Source organism: Notothenia rossii, assembly GCF_949606895.1.
Source record: "Notothenia rossii genome assembly, chromosome: 7".
NCBI classification, from domain to species: Eukaryota; Metazoa; Chordata; class Actinopteri; order Perciformes; family Nototheniidae; genus Notothenia; species Notothenia rossii.
Window position 1 is genome coordinate 4,297,685 of NC_136905.1, and position 20,971 is coordinate 4,318,655.

The window sequence follows — 20,971 nt, forward strand, 5'->3', positions numbered from 1 at the left end:
CACGACTCCTGAGCACGGGAGCCGGAAAAACGACCTCTGCGTGGGCGGCCTCCAGAAGAGGCGAGACCGGAACAACGGGTCTCAATTCATTGACAGGGATCAAGGCCGGGGGGTGCCCCCGTCTTGGAGGTCACGCCAGCACCACCGGCTGGTCCAAATCCAGGTACGCCGATTCGTTAGGGAGGAAATCCCCTGGAACCCTCAGCGGCTGACCGTAGATCATCTCAGCCGTGGAACACTGCAGATCTTCATTTGGCGCTGTCCGCGGGCCCAGCATTACCCAAGGCAGCTTGTCGACCCAATTGCCGTCCTTCAGGCCGGCTCTGAGTGCTGCCTTCATGGAGCGATGGAAACGTTCACAGAGGCCGTTAGCTTAAGGGTGATAAGCGGTTGTCCCCAAACCACACGCCACGGCTCTGACGTGAACTGTGAGCCCCTGTCTGAGGATATGTCCGACGGGGTGCCAAACCGACATACCCTCGTCGCAATGAAAGCCCGGGCTATGTCAGCCGCCGACGTCGACATGAGAGGATCCGCCTCTGGCCAACGGGTCGTCCTGTCCACCATGGTGAGGAGGAGGTAGCGTGCACCTTAGCACGCTGACAAGCCACGCACTCACCAGCCCAAGTCCTTTTTTATCCCCCGCCAGACAAACTTTGCGGCCACCAAGTTCACTGAAGGCTTAACGCCGGGGTGAGACAGGCCGTGCACCGCCTCAAAAACGGAGCGCCTCCAAATGGCGGGAACGACTGGACGCGGCAGGCCTGTAGAGACGTCGCACAGGAGAGTAACGCCTGCGTAACCGAAAACCACATCTTCCAAGCACAGCCCCAAGCTGTCCTCCTTCAGGGCCTGTACGCCGGGGTCCGTGACCTGGTCCGTCGCCATGCGGGTATAGTCCAGGCCCAACTGGACGGCCCCGATGACGACCCTGGAGAGGCAATCTGCAACCAGGTTCGATTTGCCAGCCACGTGCCTAATGTCTGTGGTGAACTCCGAGATGTAAGACAACTGCCGCTGCTGACGTGCAGACCAAGGCTCTGCCACTTTTGACATGGCGAACGTGAGCGGCTTGTGGTCGACAAACGCCGTAAATTCACGGCCTTCCAGCAAAAAACGGAAGTGCCGCACGGCCAGCCAGAGTCCAAGGAGCTCTCTGTCAAAGGTGCTGTACCTGCGTCTGTGGTAATGGAGATGGGAGCCGTAGATGACGGGTGCGCCAACAGGGCTGCCTGAGCCAATGTGGTCTTGACCTCCGTAAAAGCAACCTCAGCTTCCGCCGTCCAGTCGATCACCTAGATGGGGGCCTTACCCTTCAAAGCCTCATACAGCGGCCGCATAATGTGGGCGGCCCGGGCGATGAAACGGTGGAAGAAAGTCACCATCCCCAGGAACTCACGGAGCGACCGGGCTGTGAGCGGGCGAGGATACGCTGCAACAGCCTCAACCTTCGCCAGCAGGGGTGCTGCACCGCCTTTGGTGACGCGGTGTCCGAGGAAGTCAATGTCAAACACCCCGAACTGGCACTTTGCAGGATTGATTATCAACCCGTGTTGGCTTAGCCTCGGGAAAAGGGCTCGGAGGTGTGACAGGTGCTCTTCCACCGAAGCGCTGGCGACGAGTATGTCGTCCAGGTAGACGAACACAAACGGCAGGCCCCGCAGCACCGAATCCATCAGGCGCTGGAACGTTTTAGCGGCGTTCTTGAGCCCAAAAGGCATCCGCAGGAACTCGAAAAGTCCAAACGACGTTATCACTGCCGTCCGCTTTAGAAAACACCAGCGTACCGGCCAGATGTGCTGAAAAGTCTTGAATGTGCGGCACTGGGTAGCGGTCGGGTGTTGTGGCGTCGTTGAGGCGGCGGTAATCCCCGCACGGGCGCCAACCGCCGTTCGGCTTGGGAACAACGTGTAGAGGCGAGGCCCAAGCACTGTCAGACCGGCAGACGATACCCAGGCGTTCCATGGTTGAAAACTCCGCCCTCGCTACTGCGAGCTTAGAAGGGTTCAACCGCCGGGCCCTGGCGTAGACTGGTGGACCTTCGGTGGTGACGTGGTGCTCCACCCCATACTTGGTGGTGAGCGCGGAGAAGGTGGGTAGCTATTGTAGAGCGCCCGGGGAGCAATGGGAGTGAGGGGGAAGGGGGATGTCCGGTGCCTTGCTCAAGGGCACCATGGCAGGGCAGGAGGTGAACTGGGACTTCTCCAAGTAGAAGTCCACACTCCAAATGTAGGTCTGGTCGGGGACCTGAACCGGCGACCCTACGGCTCCCAGTCCAAGCCTCCACTGACTGCCATAGATTTAATCCCTAACTTTGCTCTCAAAGTGCACCAGATTGATGCATTTAACTTCAACATTTAAAAACAAATCATCCCGGGGGAGCTTGCCCCCGGACCCCCCTAGAGGAGGTGAGGTCCACCACCTGCCCACACCCCCTGTTAAATTCTCTCACCCATATTGAGGATGCTTCCTACGCCCATGTTTTATTCCATGCGTCAAGTCAGGCAAATTAGGTCAAAATGTTATTGCATCAATGATCTGTTAACATTAACATCACTAAATATATGATGTAACTATTTTGCTCTCTGCAACTCAAGGGCTCAGGTAATGTGATTACTCTATGAATAATTGTCCAAAATAACATTAAATGCATAGGGTTTTTTGTTAAGTAACATACTTTCGTCGCCGGCCGGCCGATACATGCCGCACCTTAAGTGGGCCTGTCTGTCAATTAATCCCCGGGCCACTTTTCCCCCCCAGCCCGCCCCTGTCACCAGTGTAGATCCGATGAACGGGAGTCAGAGGCGGTGTATTCAGAATGGATTTCCACACTTTATTATCCATTAATTAACAAGAGGTAAGTACATGTGCTGCTCTGTATGACAAGCTAGCATGAATGACAACAACCCCGGTACCCTCACTTATGGGTCCGAGTTGCAACACAAGAATCCCAACGGTGAATTATGTCTGATAACGTGTCACCACAATGTTTATATTAAATGTTTGAACCAACCTGCGACCACAGTTTTTAGACTAAACTGTATCTGTGTATATGAATTTAAAACGTTTGAAACCTTTCGAAAGCTTTGTTAAGGTTTTTAACAGAATGCTTATTTTTCAGGCTTGAGGTTTGTTCTTCCAATAGCAGTGTGTTGGCTCATACTGTTAGTCATCATGGTTCTTCATATCTACTGTGAGTATTTTCTGTTGAACTTTTTTTTTTAGTTCAACAGTTTGAAACAGGCTGGTGTGTGTGTGTGTGTGTGTGTGTGTGTGTGTGTGTGTGTGTGTGTGTGTGTGTGTGTGTGTGTGTGTGTGTGTGTGTGTGTGTGTGTGTGTGTGTGTGTGTGTGTGCGTGCGTGCGTGCGTGCGTGCGTGTGTGCAACACACTCTCACTCCATAATCGTCCAGGAGCGACGTTTGGTCAGGGTCCCGTGGCGTGCAGTTGTGACGCTCCTAGGCTCCTTCAGCTTCATAAAGGGACGCAAATAGCTTTCAACTGATTGCAATGTATTCCCATCTGCGGCGGGATTTGACGCTCATGGTAGCACGGCATTCGTTTGTGTCGGCTGCCCTTAAAGGTAATGTGAGCGTCCATTCCCATTGGATAACGGAGAATTGTACACCCGGAAGTAAGTATTCCCCTTACTGTCGATTGATTTTACAGTGATATCTGCACTACTCATCGACTAAAAAACACCAGATTATCCTTGTTAATTACACAACATTGATTGGTTTAAATTGTGTGCAATGCTTTTGTATTTTTCCCCTTCGATTCGGAGAATCAAATATTTTTTCGGAGTAAAGGATGGCAGAAGACACTACACTACCCAGAATCCCCAGCTATCGTTTAGGATTACACCATGTGCTCTGTTTGTCAAACCCCGTGATTAGTTCTCAAGCTCTGTGATTGGTTGACCTCCAACTGCATTCCATATGAACATTTTTTTTTTGTAAAAGATAAAATCATACTTTATTCAGCAGTGCTTGCTTTACTCTTTGAAAGTCATCACATGAATGCATTGTAATAAATGGTTCGACTGCATTAAATATATTACACATCTGTCGTAGTTCTTTATTTTTATTTATCTACAGAGATCGTGCTCAGAATAGACCGGAAACTATTCTTTTACCGTTCAGTTTGAATTTCACAATAAAGTTAGAAGTAATATTTTGTTTTGATTTTATTGTTTTTTATTAAATACTAGACCGCTGGGTCATGTTCAGACCATCTTTTCTGTGTTGCTGTGGGTTTTTTCCATCACTTTTGTGTTACAAATATCAAAACAATAACTAAATATATCCGTCGTAAACTAAACCAGAAACAGCAGTATATTTTATTTTGTTAACACTGTAAACTTGACAGCTTTTTAACCCAAACCACCTACTGGTTAAAGCACGTTATTACACGTTTAGAGTAATGCAATGCAGGTAGATTGTGTTTCTTTTTAATCACTGTTTAAAATGCCTTTTTCTTAATGTGTTTTATTATTAGTAACTACTTGTTACTTGTTGCTAGGGACGCTGCTATCGATATTGTGTTTCGAAACATGTTCTCTATATATGGCACGTCTCTACTGGGAGTTGTAGTTTTAAAAGACGTTTTCGTATTTCAAATAATAAGAAGTTGCCAGTATACTGTGTGCATCCCTGGAGGTTTAAGGGATAGGAAACACTCAAATTTAAAACATATAATTAATAAATGGGTGAAAATTGCTTGTGCCCATAATGGGCAGCATTAATATATATACCCACATGCCAGCTAAGGTCAGAAGAGCTTTATTTAACAGCTGGTCTTATGTCTGTGACCCCTCCTGTTGTTAATTGATAAGCCTGAAACATGCACTTGTCAAGGTTCAGAGGTAAATCTGGCAGTAGCCATCGATCATCTTAAGATAAGATATACTTTATTGATCCCAAGTTGGAAACATTTGCGTTACATCAGCATGTGTAACAGTTGTAAATATGCAGTGGTGTTTATTTGTAAATCATTTAGTATAATCACACAAATTCTGTGTTTTATATTTAATAATTCTGTGTTCTTTATTTATTGATTGTTCAATACCTGACAAGGCCGAAGATGAAATATCTACATCCTATAAGAGTATAATACATATGTATGATATCAGTTAAAATAAGTGCTTCTACATAGTTAACATTGCTGGAGGTATGCACAAATATTGATAGATGTCTTGTAATGCACTATTGAGGAACCTGCGACCCAAGTTTTTCAGTCATTGCATAACTACACCGTTTCTGAATATGATATGTCAATAAACCTTAGAAAATCTTGAAATCTTGAAAGGGATGTGCAAAATAGTCATTATATACAGTCTTTAATTTACTATTAGTAGAGAATAACGAGTAATGAATACTTTATAGGGATCCTATTAATATCTAATAATAAAAATAATGAAATTCAATAACATGCTTTAACCACCAGGTGTCCTTTTCTATCAGCTGTGCACCTTTGTGGTGTAAATACAGCCTATCTACCAATTGGATCAAATATAAAAGTCAGCCAAATTAGTGTTGATATTGCGAAGAGACGTATTGTGTGAAAAGAAATGTAAGATGTTGTTTAATTGCTGATATATTTATGATCCACGTCACGTTTTCAGTGTTGGCTGCAGTTCCTCATGTTTGTCTAGAAGTCTTCTCATCAGGGCTCTATAAATAGAGAACTACGGCAGATATGTAATATGTAATGCAGCCGAACCATGTATTACAATGCCGTTATGTGGTGACTTTCAAAGAGAAAAGCAAGCACACTCGGAATAAAGTATTATTATTATTTTTTTTAAATGTTTTCGGTCTATTTGTTTATGACGATGGGATGTGAGATGTGAGACTGGAATTGTAGAGGGGAAAATAACGTATCTTTAGATGCGGATTTTGTCAAACTAATACGTTTGTGCTGTGGACCAATACATTGACGGGGAAGGGGGTAGCAATACAGATAACACCATTAAACAGTTACACAACATAACAGAAAGAATATCGATAGCAGCGTCCCTAGCAACCACCTTGGTAACAATGAAAACGTTCTATGGAAGCAATTTCCTGAAGTAATCTTCGTAATAACTAGCAAACTAAAGATCATGTACATCCACTGCACACATAATCTGAAATAACAAGTCATATTTCTCCCATCAAATGACATCAAAAAGCCTTTTAATGGCCAAACGAACTTTAAAATAGGCATTTTCCACCTAGAATAAAACGAAGTTCGGCCATGTTTTTGTTTTTTCTGCAAGGGGAAATTTGAAGATCACGTGACATAGAAGCCAGCCATTGGAATGAATGGTGAAAAAAAACTGGGTTTGTTAAACAGAGCACAAGGTGTAGTCCTAAACGATAGCTGGGGATTCTGGGTAGTGTAGTGCCTTCTGCCATCCTTTACTCCGAAAAAATATTTGTTTCTCCGAATCGAAGGGGAAGAATACAAAAGCATTGCACACAATTTAAACCAATCAATGTTGTGTAATTAACAAGGATAATCTGGTGTTTTTTAGTCGATGAGTAGTGCAGATATCACTGTAAAATCAATTGACAGTAAGGGGAATACTTACTTCCGGGTGTACAATTCTCCGTTATCCAATGGGAATGGAAGCTCACATTGCCTTTAAGAGCAGCCGACACAAATGAATGCCGTGCTTCCATGAGCGTCAAATCCCGCCGCAGATGGGAATACATTGCAATCAGTTGAAAGCTATTTGCGTCCCTTTATGAAGCCAAACGTCGCTCCTGGACGATTATGAAGTGAGAGTGTGTGTGTGTGTGTGTGTGTGTGTGTGTGTGTGTGTGTGTGTGTGTGTGTGTGTGTGTGTGTGTGTGTGTGTGTGTGTGTGGGTTTCTTCTTGTGTTCTCCATATTTTACAAAAGGCAGTGGTTTGAATCGTCAGAGCTGTTGTAAGATGTCTACAATACAGAGGAGACCAGTTACCGCCGGTTACCTCTCCAAATGCAGTTAGCTCGTTGCTAACTTGTTGCTGCTCTAGTGAAGTTAGCCGGCTGTGGCTGACATGTTCCTATTGTTCACTTTTTCAAAGGACAGGTCTGTCAGACGACCACATGTACATAGAAACAGTTTTTGTTAGGTGTAATCCTGCATCCTGTTAATACTGGCCCTGTGCAAAGATGTATTTCAGAAGAGGTTTTTTTTTTACTTTAGAAGATAAACACTTGATTTAACAATCTTAGACCATCAATGCTGCTCAGTTCACATGTTTATATGTGCGTCTGGCTATGTTTTACGAACGATAAAACAAATGAACGTGTTCTTTAATGTCTATTATAATCATTAATCACAAGCCTTACAGCCCAACACCTTCCTCTGTCTGTCTCTGTAGTTACCTCTGAACTTTCTGAAGACAACGCCAAGCAGACTGCAGAAATCCTGAACCTGACTTCAAGAATCCAGGAGCTGGAGACACGGGAGAATCTCACGGTCCAGTGGGACAACCTGACACAAGCCTATACTGTCTTAGAATGCAACAACACAAACCTGTCTGCAGAAGTCCAGGAGCTGAAAACACGAAACCAGGAGCTGGAGACCCAGAAGAACAACTTGAAACAGCAAATACAAAACATGGAGACAAACCGGAATGAGCTCAACATCAGTCGAGCTCAGTGGAGCATCGCTTCCTACTGCTTAGGAAATACCGGTATGTTCAGATCCTATATATTAGGTAAAGGTAGGTCATAATTACAATATTTTCATACTGCAGTTATGTTGTTGATTGTTTGGTCTCTGTTATTTCAGATGATAAGTGTCAACCTTGTCAGAAGGGCTGGGATCTCACTGAGCCCAGCTGCTATGCGAGCAATTACCTTCCTTATCCTGGTTGGATAACCTGGGAAGAAGCTCGAGATGACTGCAAAGGAAAGAATTCAGATTTGACTGTTGCACATAATTCTGCTGAAAAGGTAAACCCAATGCAATAAGAAAGTAATTGTGTTTTGTGTAGGTTTGAACACACTTTGGGTCTTTAGGTCATCATGTGTTTATTACAGTTTAATGTTTAAATATCTGACAACTCTCTCTCTGTTTTCCAGGAAGCAATCAATGTGTACAGCGTTGGATTCAATGGATACTGGATTGGTCTGAGAGTTGTAAATAAGAAATGGAAGTGGGTAGATGGAAGTGATCTGACTAATAGGTAAGAGTTTCATTACTAAACACTTTGAATAATAACATCTATCAGCCTTTCTCTAAACATCATGTTCTCTCCTCAGCTCCTGGATACCAGCTCCTGTTGAAGGTCACTGTGCAGTGTTTTACAAGGGCAGAGACATATGGTCCTCAGTGAGCTGTGATAAACCACAACAATGGATCTGCCAGCAGAAGGCTTTAACGCTCTCTGTGTAAACACTGCAGTCATACTAAGAAGGTTACTGGTAACTCTTTGATTGAAGAAAATGAAATACATTTACAGGCCTATAAATGTAAAACTATGGATTATCGTACTTAAATACAAAAATACAAATAAATACAAATTCCAAACATTTAAAGAGATGTTACCTTGTCAAACAAAAAAGGAAAGAGATAACATTAATTACATAAACTTTGCATAAACTCAATACACACAATAAGACGGACAAGTTAACTCATATATAATGTGAATGATTTAAAAATCAATATAGCTTTAGTTTGACTTTTGGATTTCTATAGGGCTTGCAAAATAAATGCAATTTTTATTTCCTTGACATATTTATGTTGTTTTTATCAGTCTGGATGGTTAAACTTGTTTGTATTAGAGATGCAACGCTTAAACTCTGCAGATTAGTGCAAGGACTCTGCTATTTGATTGTATTGCTTCTAACGGCCAACAGAGGGCGCTGCATCACTTGTTCTCAATACAATGTTCCAGAGTCCGTTTCCTCAAGTATTCTGACTTTGTTTATTTGCCCAGCTGACGGATCATTTTATCTATCTGTATTTCTATCTATAAGCAATGTCATGTTTTACTCTGTTGTCACTGGTGAATAAATGTGCTGTCTTTTTCTTGAGAACATCAGTACGCTTTAATCAAGTCTGGAGAAACAATCTTATTCATGGTGCGACCATTTTTTTGTAAATAAGATAGAAGCGGATCAGGCCTCAATATTCAGTTTTTAGACCTTTCTCATTTCTAATTATCCTCGCGTCTTAGTCCCGCCTACAGGAAATGCAAGCGGAGGAGTCGAGGAGGGGAACCGAGGAGAGAGGAGGGGAAGCAGCAGGCAGTTAGAGGAATGAGAAATCCTCTCCTCTGAGCGGTCTAATGAGACAATAACAGGCAGATGCAAATGTATACACATCCATATATATATTTATATAAATATATTTAAGCAATAGCTCACGACAGGCCGTGGTATATGCTCATTATATCACAGCTAAGGGGCTGACTCATACTTTGTTATATCGTCATCTACAGTAGAGCCTACAATGCCTTGTTTCTACAAGATTGAATTTCTCTGATTTCAATAAATCTCTCTCTGTATAATCAAACAAAATCAGCACTCCCGTCCTGTAACCAGCATTATTCCTGGAATACATTTGTTTGTGAGATAATATTCTTTTTTCTACAAGTTGCATCATTGCTCACTTCCTAACATCAAACAAGGTCAATCGAACATTAGACCATGCAGGACTGCGACAAGCAAGGCCGACAAACACATTCAGAATATTTTCAGTTTTTTGGATACACTACCACAGTAAAGAAAGGAAAAAAGAAAGGAAGAAAAGAAATCCAGTTGCTGATCTTTTTCCAGTTTACTTTTTCACAAGATATTTATTTTTCTAAAACACAGTTGCACATTTAACTCGTAGTCCCATTGATGACAAGCTCATTATATTAAAATTATTTTATTATCTATTTGGAAATAGTATTATCTTTCTGTTAAGGATATAAATGCTTGAACTAGGTCAACATATAAGGAAGTCTTCAGCACTCGCACACCAACTTCGCAGTTTGACAACTTAACCACACTTAAACCCACTGACACCATCCGGCTCTGTCTTTAGTCAGAAAAAGGGTAATTCATTCCTTAAATAAGTGACTGTGAAGTAGTCGCTGCTCTTTCAAGCTTATTATTTATTTCTGTAAAAATCATACAATTATTTATCTATCTCTACACGGAATGTCATGGAAACCCATCCAATAGTTAATCAGTACAACCAAACATTTTATTCTGGTTAAGAAGATGGTTGGTTTCACACGACAACATATTCTAACATCATCATGTCTGAGCAGAAACATTGGCTTTTTGACATCATGTCATATTTGTATTCATGATATTTGTATCATGTTGTTGCATCTGCTTTATAAAGTATCATAACCATATCATGCTTTGGGTCGTTACGTTAATTCTCAGTTCCACTTTGCTTAGAAGCGACTAACCTTACTTCTATTTAAAGTCTTTTTGCAAATACGAGTTGGAGTTAGCTCTCTGAAGATGTGTTGCAGCAATGCACTGTTTCCCAGTTTCATTTATATCTGGAAGAAACACATTTTCTTTCCCTCTGTTGAACATGGTTAACATCTATCAACACAAGTCATACATGTTATGTTCCCACAGAGTGCACGGCCTGATGGAGTCTACCAATCCCTCCACCCGTTGACAATGGATGAAGACCAAGTGTACAGCTCTCTCACAGAGGGGTCTGCTCTCCACACAGCTTTAGACGATCACTGCAGCAGAAAATAATGATTGAATCTTTATTATATGTGAGATAAATACAAATAAAAATTTCACCTCTGTCCTGAAGCTTTCTATCTTTGAATTGGAGTTACTTTTACAAAGAGACTTGACGTCATGAGAATAATTCAGTTTGCATTGTCTGTTAAATGAAGCTCAGCGTAAATTCAACCAGGAAGACCGTCTATCCACTATTCCTACGTAACTACTCTCTCTCCTCTCAATAAGTGATCGGGGGCGTCACTCCCAAGCTTAACCAATCACTTTGCTCTATTCCCAAGAGCCTATCATAGCGCTCCGCCAAACCTTTTAAATCTGCTCTCCTCTCCCCTCTGACAGCTGTCATTTCAGGTGACTCCACGCAACCCTCCTCCTCCCCTTTTCACCTCCTGTCCCTCTGAATCCAGGGTCAAGCTAAGCCCCTCCCCTTCAGACCGACCCCAACTATCCATTCACACAACCAGGGTCAAGCTAAGCCCCTCCCCTTCAGACCGACCCCAACTATCCATTCACCACCACCAGGGTCAAGCTAAGCCCCTCCCCTTCAGACCGACCCCAACTATCCATTCACTACCACCAATTTCTAGACCCCAAGGGGTTTCATCGGATCGGTTCTCCCCTCCCGAATGATTCTTCCTGCACAACGGGGGCCTAATCGCCAAAATCACCATTACTGTCATTTGTGCAATAAATATGTATTCTTACATCAAAACCGTCTCTCCTGATTGAATTATATTCGTTTTTTCTTGTATATCATTGTTTGCTTATCCTATAAAATACAGCAGATGGTATGTTCACGCAGAGTAAGATGTGTATCAATCACATTACTCCACAGAGCTGTGATCTTTTTTTTACACAATACAACATCATTTTGAGACTTCCTAAAATGCTGCTCTGAAGTCAGTTGTGATGGACACAAGCAATGGCTCACACATTTAGATTTGTTTAAGCAACACACCTTTATGGTTATATGTTATGCACTTGCATTGCAAAGCTATGTTATTTGGTCAAACGTGTTTCAAACCTGTCACATTAAGGGGGCTCAGCCCAGAGTGAGGGGCCCCCTCAAAGTGCATTTTAGAAATTAAGAAATTATATATTTTCGTGTTTCTGGTTAAAGTTAGGCATGGGGTATGGGATTTGTTTTCTCAAGTTGTTAGATTCATTTTAAATCACTTATTTATTCGTTCAAAACCTTTTTTCTTTTTGAACTTTATAAAAAAGAGATGGTGTTAGACACTGAAGCGTGTGTGAGTTCATCTGGACATGTTGACAGGCTTCAGAGTCTAGATCACACCGTGGTTTTGAAGTGACAAGTCCCGCCCTCCACCCCCAATCTTTAGCACTTTCTGCACTTGCTGTTCTATCTGTTCAAATTCTAAATGAATAATAGTGTCCTGTTTTATACTTCCTTATACACCAACACAGAAATACTCTACGGACCGTGGTCGCACTCACCTGCTTATTAACGTGCCTTTCGTCATCATTATTTTCACTATGATACAAATCTACATGTACTCTTGTCTTCTCTCTGGTGAGTTTATTTTTGTATTATTCGCTGCTGTGTGATTTTTTGTTTATTTGCTAAATACATGATTGAGTAGTTCTCTTTAAAAAAGTTAAATGTTGTCGATACAAATAGTTAATTCAATCAATGTGATAAATAATGTACACATTTGACTTCATTTGAGCATTGACACTTAAATACCAATAATACAAAATGTTTAATAATGTTTCCTTTATTTCCACTTGTAGCTCTGAGTTTTGTGGAGATGAAGATTCTCCACAAAAGAGGCTGTGTTGGGGAAAGAGTGACGTTCAAATGCTCAGACTGGAACACTGTGTTTCATGTAATATTTAATGATAAGTACTTTTGTAGAAATCCATGCACCGAAGACAAACACATCATCATCAAAGCAGCACCCGGAGAGACTACACAAAGAAACAGAATACTGATAAATAACAAAGGAAATGATTTATTTGTGACCTTCACTAATCTGAACATGTCTGACGCTAACACATATTACTGTGGAGTGGAGAGGGATGGTCCTGATCCATGGATAAAGGTGGTTCTTAAAGTTACAGATGGTAAGTTGATTCTCTTTAGTTTAAAATCAAATCAATCCTTGATCAAAAGTAATAACTGTTCAAATAGTTGCTAAATGAATGTACTATGTGTCTATCATTTTCAGCTGAGTCTTACGGTCCCAACAAAACTCCAGAAACAGTGGACACATTTACAACTCCGTCACCAGCAGTGTCAAACAGCTCAGATAATATCACTGATGTGTCTGCATCGAACACGACCCTGAATACTCCGACACCTTCTGCACCAGCAACACAAGCAGCCGGTAAGAAGTGCACCTGTGTACATTTGATAACATTGTAATGCTGAGTGTATTCATAATATTTTCCATGCTATTGTTGAATGATGCTCAAGCTGTTCAGAAACCATCCATTTAAAGTCTCTCTTTTCTAACGTGGTGCTTGCCCTTAAGTCTCAATGCCTCATCAGTTCAATGTGATGTCATAGTATTATTCATTACACGGACCATAGTGATTGTGAGGAGTGAACTGCATTTGATCAATCTCTTAATCCCTCCTTTCCTCTCTTTGGCAGGAAGTGTAGCATATTTGATTGCTGGTCTTATTTTTACATTCGCCTTAGTGATGGCCGTGCTGCTGCTAACCAGGAAGCTGATGAAGAGAGGACAGAGTAAGACACACACACCGACTGTCTTCAATGCTGGTTCATAGTATAAGAACAACAATATTTTGACCTCTACATAGCGGACAATATACATGAAATATAACAACATAGGATGCACTGCAGTAAGTGTAAGCACCTATCCAGGAAAGCCACTGTTCTGTAAAAACAGAATTGCTTAACATCAAATGATCCTTATTTTGGTCAGGTTTATAAACAAATGCATTTTTCCCAGGAGGCCTTGATGTCAGCTCCCCACACGAGGACATATACAACGTGAGTTCTTGCCATTTTGAATCTTTAAATATGTTCATGGCTGTTTCTGTTGGATCTTCAACACATGCTTAAATACTTCCTCAGCTGTTTTTTTGTTTGTATCCTGTTAAGAACTTCTTAATCTCTGGATCAAGTCACACAAAAAAATCCCAAATAATAACGTAAATAAAAAATATTCTATTTTGTTTGAATGAATTTGCTTACTTGGCTACAACAGGAGACATCGATACATATTTGTGCTAACACTGCAAATACTACAACAAATATGATTGATTTCAACTAACCTCGTACAGTTGGTGAAATCTGTTGAAATAACACATTTGAATAAAGTCAACATAATAGTTTTTCAGTGTATATCTCTATACCAAATGTCATGGAAATCCATCCAATAGTTGATCAGATAAAAATTATATTTGTATTCTGGCTAAAAGAAACATGGTTCCACAATACAAGGATAGTTACATGTTAAAGTCTGAGCAGAAACATTGACTTTTTAAAATAATGTTGTAGTACTTGTATTCATGATACCTAGAATTTGCCGAGAGGAAAAACAAAACACGTGTTCCCGTTGACACTTGAGCTAGTTGTTGCATCAGCTTTATGATGTATCATAACCATATCATGCTTTGGGTCGTTACGTTACTTCTCAGTTCCACTTTGCTTAGAAGCGACTAACCTTACTTCTATTAAAAGTCTTTTTGCAAATACGAGTTGGAGTTAGCTCTCTGAAGATGTGTTGCAGCAATGCACTGTTTCCCAGTTTCATTTATATCTGGAAGAAACACATTTTCTTTCCCTCTGTTGAACATGGTTAACATCTATCAACACAAGTCATACATGTTATGTTCCCACAGAGTGCACGGCCTGATGAAGTCTACCAATCCCTCCACCCGTTGACAATGGATGAAGACCAAGTGTACAGCTCTCTCACAGAGGGGTCTGCTCTCCACACAGCTTTAGACGATCACTGCAGCAGAAAATAATGATTGAATCTTTATTATATGTGAGATAAATACAAATAAACATTTCACCTCTGTCCTGAAGCTTTCTATCTTTGAATTGGAGTTATTTTTACAAAGAGACTTGACGTCATGAGAATAATTCAGTTTGCATTGTCTGTGAAATGAAGCTCAGCGTAAGTTCAACCAGGAAGACCGTCTATCCACTATTCCTACGTAACTACTCTCTCTCCTCTCAATAAGTGATCGGGGGCGTCACTCCCAAGCTTAACCAATCACTTCGCTTTATTCCCAAGAGCCTATCATAGCGCTCCGCCAAACCTTTTAAATCTGCTCTCCCCTCTGACAGGACAGCTGTCATTTCAGGTGACTCCACGCAACCCTCCTCCTCCCCTTTTCACCTCCTGTCCCTCTGAATCCAGGGTCAAGCTAAGCCCCTCCCCTTCAGACCGAACCCAACTATCCATTCACCACCACCAATTTCTAGACCCCGGGGGTTTCATCGGATCGGCTCTCCCCTCCCAAATGATACTCCTGCACAACGGGGCCTAATCGCCAAAACTCCATTACATTAACTTGTGTATCTTAAATTGCAATAAATATGTATTCTTACATCAAAACCGTCTCTCCTGATTGAATTATATTAGTTTTTTCTTGTATATCGTTGTTTGCTATAAAATACAGTATGTGCACACAGAGTGAGATGTGTAATAATCACATTACTCCACAAAGCTGTTTTTTTTTTTTTACACATTGATCTTTTTCTATTTTCCAATGCAACATCCTTTTGAGACTTCCTAAAATGCTGATCTGAAGTCAGTTGTGATGGATACAAGCAATGGCTCATAGATTTAGATTTGTTTAAGCAACACACCTTTATGGTTATATGTTATGCACTTGCATTGCAAAGCTATGCTATTTGGTCAAACGTGTTTCAAACCTGTCACATTAAGGGGGCTCAGCCCAGAGTGAGGGGCCCCCTCAAAGTACATTTTAGAAATTAAGAAATTATATATTTTCGTGTTTCTGGTGAAAGTTAGGCATGGGGTATGGGATTTGTTTTCTCAAGTTGTTAGATTCATTTTAAATCACTTATTTATTCGTTCAAAACCTTTTTTATTTTTTAACTTTATAAAAAAGAGATGGTGTTAGACACTGAAGCGTGTGTGAGTTCATCTGGACATGTTGACAGGCTTCCGAGTCTAGATCACACCGTGGTTTTGAAGTGACAAGTCCCGCCCTCCACCCCCAATCTTTAGTACTTTCTGCACTTGCTGTTCTATCTGTTCAAATTCTAAATGAATAATAGCTTCCTGTGTTATAACTTATACTTCCCTATGCACCAACACAGTCTTACACTGTGGGTGTGTGTGTGTGTGTGTGTGTGTGTGTGTGTGTGTGTGTGTGTGTGTGTGTGTGTGTGTGTGTGTGTGTGTGTGTGTGTGTGTGTGTGTGTGTGTGTGTGTGTGTGTGTGTGTGTGTGTGTGTGTGTGTGTGTGTGTGTGTGTGTGTGTGTGTGTGTGTGTGTTCAGAGGAAAGGGTGGAGCTTTAAGGTTTACAGGAAGGGCAATGCTTTGAAATACTCTACGGACTTTGGTCGCACTGACCTGATTTTTGATGTGTCTTTATGTTCTTCATCATCATTTTTACCATGATAACAATCTTTGCCTACTCTTGTCTTCTTTCTGGTGAGTTACATTTTATTATTCTCTGCTGTTTGATTAGTTGTTTATCTGCTAAATAAATAATTTAGTAGTTCTTTTTTTTTTTTTTAAAGTTACATGTTGTCGATACAAATCACTGTGATAATCAATTTACACATTTGACTTCATTTGAGCATTGACACTTAAATACCAATAGTACAAAATGTTTAATAATGTTTCCTTTATTTCCACTTGTAGCTCTGAGTTTTGTGGAGATGAAGATTCTCGACATAAGAGGCTGTGTTGGGGAAAGAGTGACGTTCAAATGCTCAGACTGGAACAATATGTTTGATGTAAGATTTAATGATAAGTACTTTTGTAGAAATCCATGCACCGAAGACAAACACATCATCATCAAAGCAGCACCCGGAAAGACTACACAAGGAAACAGAATACTGATAAATAACAAAAGAAATGATTTATTTGTGACCTTCACTAATCTGAAAAAGTCTGACGCTAACACATATTACTGTGGAGTGGAGAGGACTGGTCGTGATATATGGATAAAGGTGGTTCTTAAAGTTACAGATGGTAAGTTGATTCTCTTTAGTTCAAAATCAAATCAATCCTTGATCAAAAGTAATAACGGTTCAAATAGTTGCTAAATGAATGTACCATGTGTCTATCATTTTCAGCTGCATCTTTCTGTCCCAAGAAAACTCCAGAAACAGTGGACACATTTACAACTCCGTCACCAGCCGTGTCAAACAGCTCCACTCTGTCTTCAAACAATAAACATAATATCACTGATGTGTCTGCATCGAACAAGACCACTACGACAACTACTTCACCAGCAACACAAGAAGCCGGTAACAAAATGCACTTCTTTGAACTTACACAAATACAAATACCTATTACTTGTATATGGAGATTTTAATGTTAATTGAAATTGCAATTTGTATTTCAAATAATCGGTCCAGTACATCAAGGTGGTGAATATTACATAATGAGAATAGCACTTGTTTGATGAATGAAAATATACATTTTTGTCCCATTAATTTCCTCTGCTTTCCAAATGTGAAAGAATAATATAATGGTCGACCCAATATCTTGATTCGATAATAAAACAATGTTATGTTCAGTTAGTGAACCTCATGCATTCCACCTTAGGGAGAATCCATATTCTGTTCTTTTGACATTTCTTTTGCATGTCCTAAATATTTAAGAATGAATGTATTGTCTATATGTATATACGTAGAGGCGTGTGGCGCAGTGGGTTCAGCGTAGGTGTCAGGGGGTCATAGGTTCAAACCCCACTGCAGTCAGCATGTCGTTGTGTCCCTGGGCAAGACACTTCACCCGTTTGTTGTTCCTGTGAGGGTTGTCCACAGTATTGGATTAAAGCTTCTAACAAGTAACATGTAATGTGAAGATCAGTATGACCAAGTGTGATCAAGCTTCTCTCATGTATCTTCCTCTTTCTCTTTGTTTGTTCAGGGAGCATACCATATTTGATCATAGGTGTCATTCTCTTAATAACCATACTGATGGTGTTACTGAAGTTTATGAGCAAGAAGAGGATGAAACAACAGAGTAAGACCCACCAACCAACACACATTGTGTATATGTGAATACACCAGTAAAGCTTCCACAAGACATATTAACACATGTTGTCCTCTGTGTTTGCAGAAGTTGATTCAACAGCTGTAATGCCACAGGAAGACGCACGAGAGGTGAGAGTTGGAAGGCAGTGGTTTCACTTTGCTTTCCCACAGATACAGCTTGCTTGAAGTACTTATAAATACATTCCCCTGTGTGAGGCTCAGGCTGTTCTGTTTCCCCTTTGGCATTCATTTCCTAGTTCTTACTTTAATGCCATTTAGGACACCTTTTTTGTTACTGAGCTCAGCATTACTAACAAAAAGAACACCTAGCACATCAGGTCTTTTAATGAAAAGACAAGGGTCCTTGGTACAAAGCAACACTTCCCTTTTCTTTCCCTGATGTAGGGAAAGTGTAGCAATACAGAAGATGCTGGTGGACAGAATATGTTCTGCGAGGTTCTCTTTATGCACCTTTTGAGGCAAGTGTAGGAGCTTAAACCAGACAAGCGGTTTTAAACTGTGAGGTCTGACACTTAAAGCCCACATCTGTTCACCCCAGCTGACTTTAGCAACCACTTCATACAAGTCAGACAGGAAATCAGGCTGCATCATTATGTGACTTAAAGCAAGTCGATCCAAAATTAAATGACTGGAGATCTATCAAAAGAACTGCCCTAAATAAAAATTGCACGACTTTACGAAAAGTATAAAATGAAGATATAGAAGATGTTGAATATGTATTGTTACATTTGTATCTCCTTCCTAATATTATTACAACACTTTTTTACGTATCATTGGCTGTTGTTAGGATTACACTGATTCTCCTGTCACACACAATCAGCAGTCTGAGGAAATCATTTTATGGAATTTTCTTGACCAGCATTCTGTATAACATTCAAACATACAAAGTAAGGTGGAAAGAATGAGTTGACTGGCTCTGTTTTAAGCATGCAACACTGTTTATGATTTGGTCATCACAGCACTATCATGTGTTAAATGTAAAATGTAAATGTTGAATACAAAATATCCTTTGAAACGATATGTCATTTCTGACATGTGTGTGTAGCCAATATTGTAGATTGCCATTATACAATAATGGGGTTCATTGCCAAAGTGTAGTTAGTGTTGCTTTGCTTTCCTTGATTGTTTCTGGATTTCAGGAATTACCCCTTAAGACAGGGGTGTCAAACGCAAGGCCCGGGGGCCAAATCCGGCCCGTGACTTCATTTTATGTGGCCCCATAAGAGCATGCAAAGAATATAATATGTTTATTATTTGGTTACATGACGATTTACAGAAGCACGTTGCCCATAAACTACATGTCCCACAATGCATCTCGAATGTTCCTTTTTTCAGAATCTGACTTATTTTGAAAATGTTACTTTTTTTCTCAAAATATCACTTTTTTTAAAAACGTTTTAAATCATTTTGTGACATTCTCACTGAAGAGACTTGCAATTATTTGCCCTAGGCTTCTGCTTTCAGACGTAGTTAATTATGAAGTTATTACCCTATCCGATAATAATCCAATGCAGAGGCAATAATGTAATATAATACATTATTTTATATAAATATTTATATATGTATTTTTATATAGTCTTATATATAAAACTGGCCCTTTGAGTGCAACCATGATGCTAATGTGGCCCAAGATGAAATTGAGTTTGACCCCCCTGCCTTAAGAGATCAGACTTGTACTGGGTATTTGTTTTGTGAACAATGTTAAGAATGTGGTAAAATCAGAGTTACTGACTTCAGATCTCTGTTTTAATCTTTTGTTCTCCCTGTTTCTAATTCAAGGAAGCTGAATATGATGAAATCAGACATGAAGAAGCGACTGACCCGGACAGCCTCTATGCTAATAATTCCTTCCTCCAAGATATGGGATCAGCAGCTGCGAGGTGTGAGACGAATTCAAGGGGGGCGTGTGCAGAGAGCAGAGACAACGTGCTGTATTCTGTTGCTCAACTACCCAAATACCAAATTAAACCCACTGGGCAATCACAGCGAAATCAATCTGAAAGTGCTGAAAATGACTCTTTCTACAACCTGGTTCAACTACCCCAGGCCCCCTGAAGGAGGCCACTGTGGTAAATGCATAAAAAGGAACTTTTATGATTTAACATTTGATTAGTTTTGAATGAAACAGTAGACATTAAGACATATCATGTAATATAGGACATATATATATATATAAGGCAGGATAGACGAGTAAATGAACAAGTTAGTATCTGTACACATGATCCAGCCTTACTTAAAAAGAAACGTGTATAAACACACAATAAGTATGATTGTCTTTTTCGGACTCCATTACTTAATGAAATTGGAATCATGTTAGTCACAGGCACCCAGACAACAGAGTTCAAAGAATCAGTGACATGTTGTCTATCTCTGGGAACAATCTGAAATCTGCCTCTGTGATAGATACTCTGTCCAACTGTCTACTTCCTTTTTTTAAATGTGCCGTAGTTTCTTTTGGTTGCACACGCACACACACGCACACACACGCACACACACACACACACACACACACACACACACACACGCACACACACACACACACACACGCACACACACGCACACACACACACACACACACACACACACACCCACACACACACATATTCCACTTTAACAACTCAAACTGCACTTTTTTAATACAAATCTATTACGATACAAATGTGAGACACTGTCAGTCCACTTGTTTCTCATTATAATAATAATATTCATAAATGTATTCTTACATAAGTGTAAAGTTATATGTGTCTTGTTCTTAACTTTGACTTCTACATAAGTTGCTTTCTTGCAAACTAGTAGAGTCTCTGAAGCAGAACTGAAGCTTTGTGATATGTGACCTACTTGTGTTTTCTTTGTTAACTTGCAGGATATTGCATAATCGCGTAAACAACCCTTGTGTTGAAACTAAAAGTCGTTGTTGGGAAAACACTGAATGTTCTCTTCTAATATCAGAGTAGTATGGTAACAGAGGCCGTATGTAGCTGTGTACGTAGCCGGGTGTATGACTACATGGATGACGCTTATGAGACACTGTGTTGAAGTTATGATAGCTATGTTCCTCATATTGGCATGATGACACAG

General features: G+C 40.7%; 3 protein-coding genes across 4 annotated transcripts; all 3 read left to right on the forward strand.

Moving 5' to 3' along the window:
• Window positions 1-2,754: 2,754 nt before the first annotated feature.
• Window positions 2,755-8,994, forward strand: LOC307012850 (C-type lectin domain family 10 member A-like). Its single transcript, XM_079640049.1, has 6 exons — window positions 2,755-2,857; window positions 3,122-3,193; window positions 7,353-7,667; window positions 7,766-7,929; window positions 8,059-8,162; window positions 8,239-8,994. Exons 2-6 carry the CDS (start codon window positions 3,175-3,177, stop codon window positions 8,369-8,371), a joined length of 735 nt encoding a protein of 244 aa, XP_079496175.1. The 5' UTR covers window positions 2,755-2,857; window positions 3,122-3,174; the 3' UTR covers window positions 8,372-8,994.
• Window positions 8,995-12,210: 3,216 nt separating this feature from the next.
• On the forward strand, window positions 12,211-15,245 carry LOC307012841 (uncharacterized protein). 2 transcript variants are annotated; one of them, XM_079640037.1, is made up of 6 exons: window positions 12,229-12,771; window positions 12,876-13,034; window positions 13,304-13,399; window positions 13,626-13,666; window positions 14,521-14,669; window positions 14,980-15,245. In XM_079640037.1, exons 1-5 carry the CDS (start codon window positions 12,414-12,416, stop codon window positions 14,647-14,649), a joined length of 783 nt encoding a protein of 260 aa, XP_079496163.1. In that variant the 5' UTR covers window positions 12,229-12,413; the 3' UTR covers window positions 14,650-14,669; window positions 14,980-15,245. The 2 variants fall into 2 exon arrangements, with proteins under 2 accessions (XP_079496164.1, XP_079496163.1); XM_079640038.1 differs by having other exon boundaries at window positions 12,211-12,771; window positions 13,352-13,399; window positions 14,521-15,245.
• A 946-nt stretch (window positions 15,246-16,191) lies between these two features.
• Window positions 16,192-20,494, forward strand: LOC307012818 (uncharacterized protein). Its single transcript, XM_079640007.1, has 6 exons — window positions 16,192-16,313; window positions 16,527-16,859; window positions 16,964-17,137; window positions 17,766-17,861; window positions 17,958-18,001; window positions 19,673-20,494. The coding sequence occupies exons 1-6, from the start codon at window positions 16,253-16,255 to the stop codon at window positions 19,946-19,948; spliced, it is 984 nt and encodes a 327-aa protein (XP_079496133.1). The 5' UTR covers window positions 16,192-16,252; the 3' UTR covers window positions 19,949-20,494.
• The last annotated feature ends 477 nt before the right edge of the window (window positions 20,495-20,971 follow it).

Bases quoted from the DNA above. Each gene is read 5' to 3' on its own strand.
- LOC307012850 (XM_079640049.1), top strand. The intron at 7,668-7,765 runs GTATGTTCAGAT...CTGTTATTTCAG, and splicing joins CTACTGCTTAGGAAATACCG to ATGATAAGTGTCAACCTTGT. The intron at 8,163-8,238 runs GTAAGAGTTTCA...TTCTCTCCTCAG, and splicing joins GGAAGTGATCTGACTAATAG to CTCCTGGATACCAGCTCCTG.
- LOC307012841 (XM_079640037.1), top strand. From the start codon at position 12,414: ATGTTTCCTTTATTTCCACTTGTAGCTCTGAGTTTTGTGGAGATGAAG. The intron at 13,035-13,303 runs GTAAGAAGTGCA...TCTCTTTGGCAG, and splicing joins ACCAGCAACACAAGCAGCCG to GAAGTGTAGCATATTTGATT. The intron at 13,400-13,625 runs GTAAGACACACA...CATTTTTCCCAG, and splicing joins GCTGATGAAGAGAGGACAGA to GAGGCCTTGATGTCAGCTCC.
- LOC307012818 (XM_079640007.1), top strand. From the start codon at position 16,253: ATGTTCTTCATCATCATTTTTACCATGATAACAATCTTTGCCTACTCT. The intron at 16,860-16,963 runs GTAAGTTGATTC...TATCATTTTCAG, and splicing joins GGTTCTTAAAGTTACAGATG to CTGCATCTTTCTGTCCCAAG. The intron at 17,862-17,957 runs GTAAGACCCACC...CTGTGTTTGCAG, and splicing joins GAAGAGGATGAAACAACAGA to AAGTTGATTCAACAGCTGTA.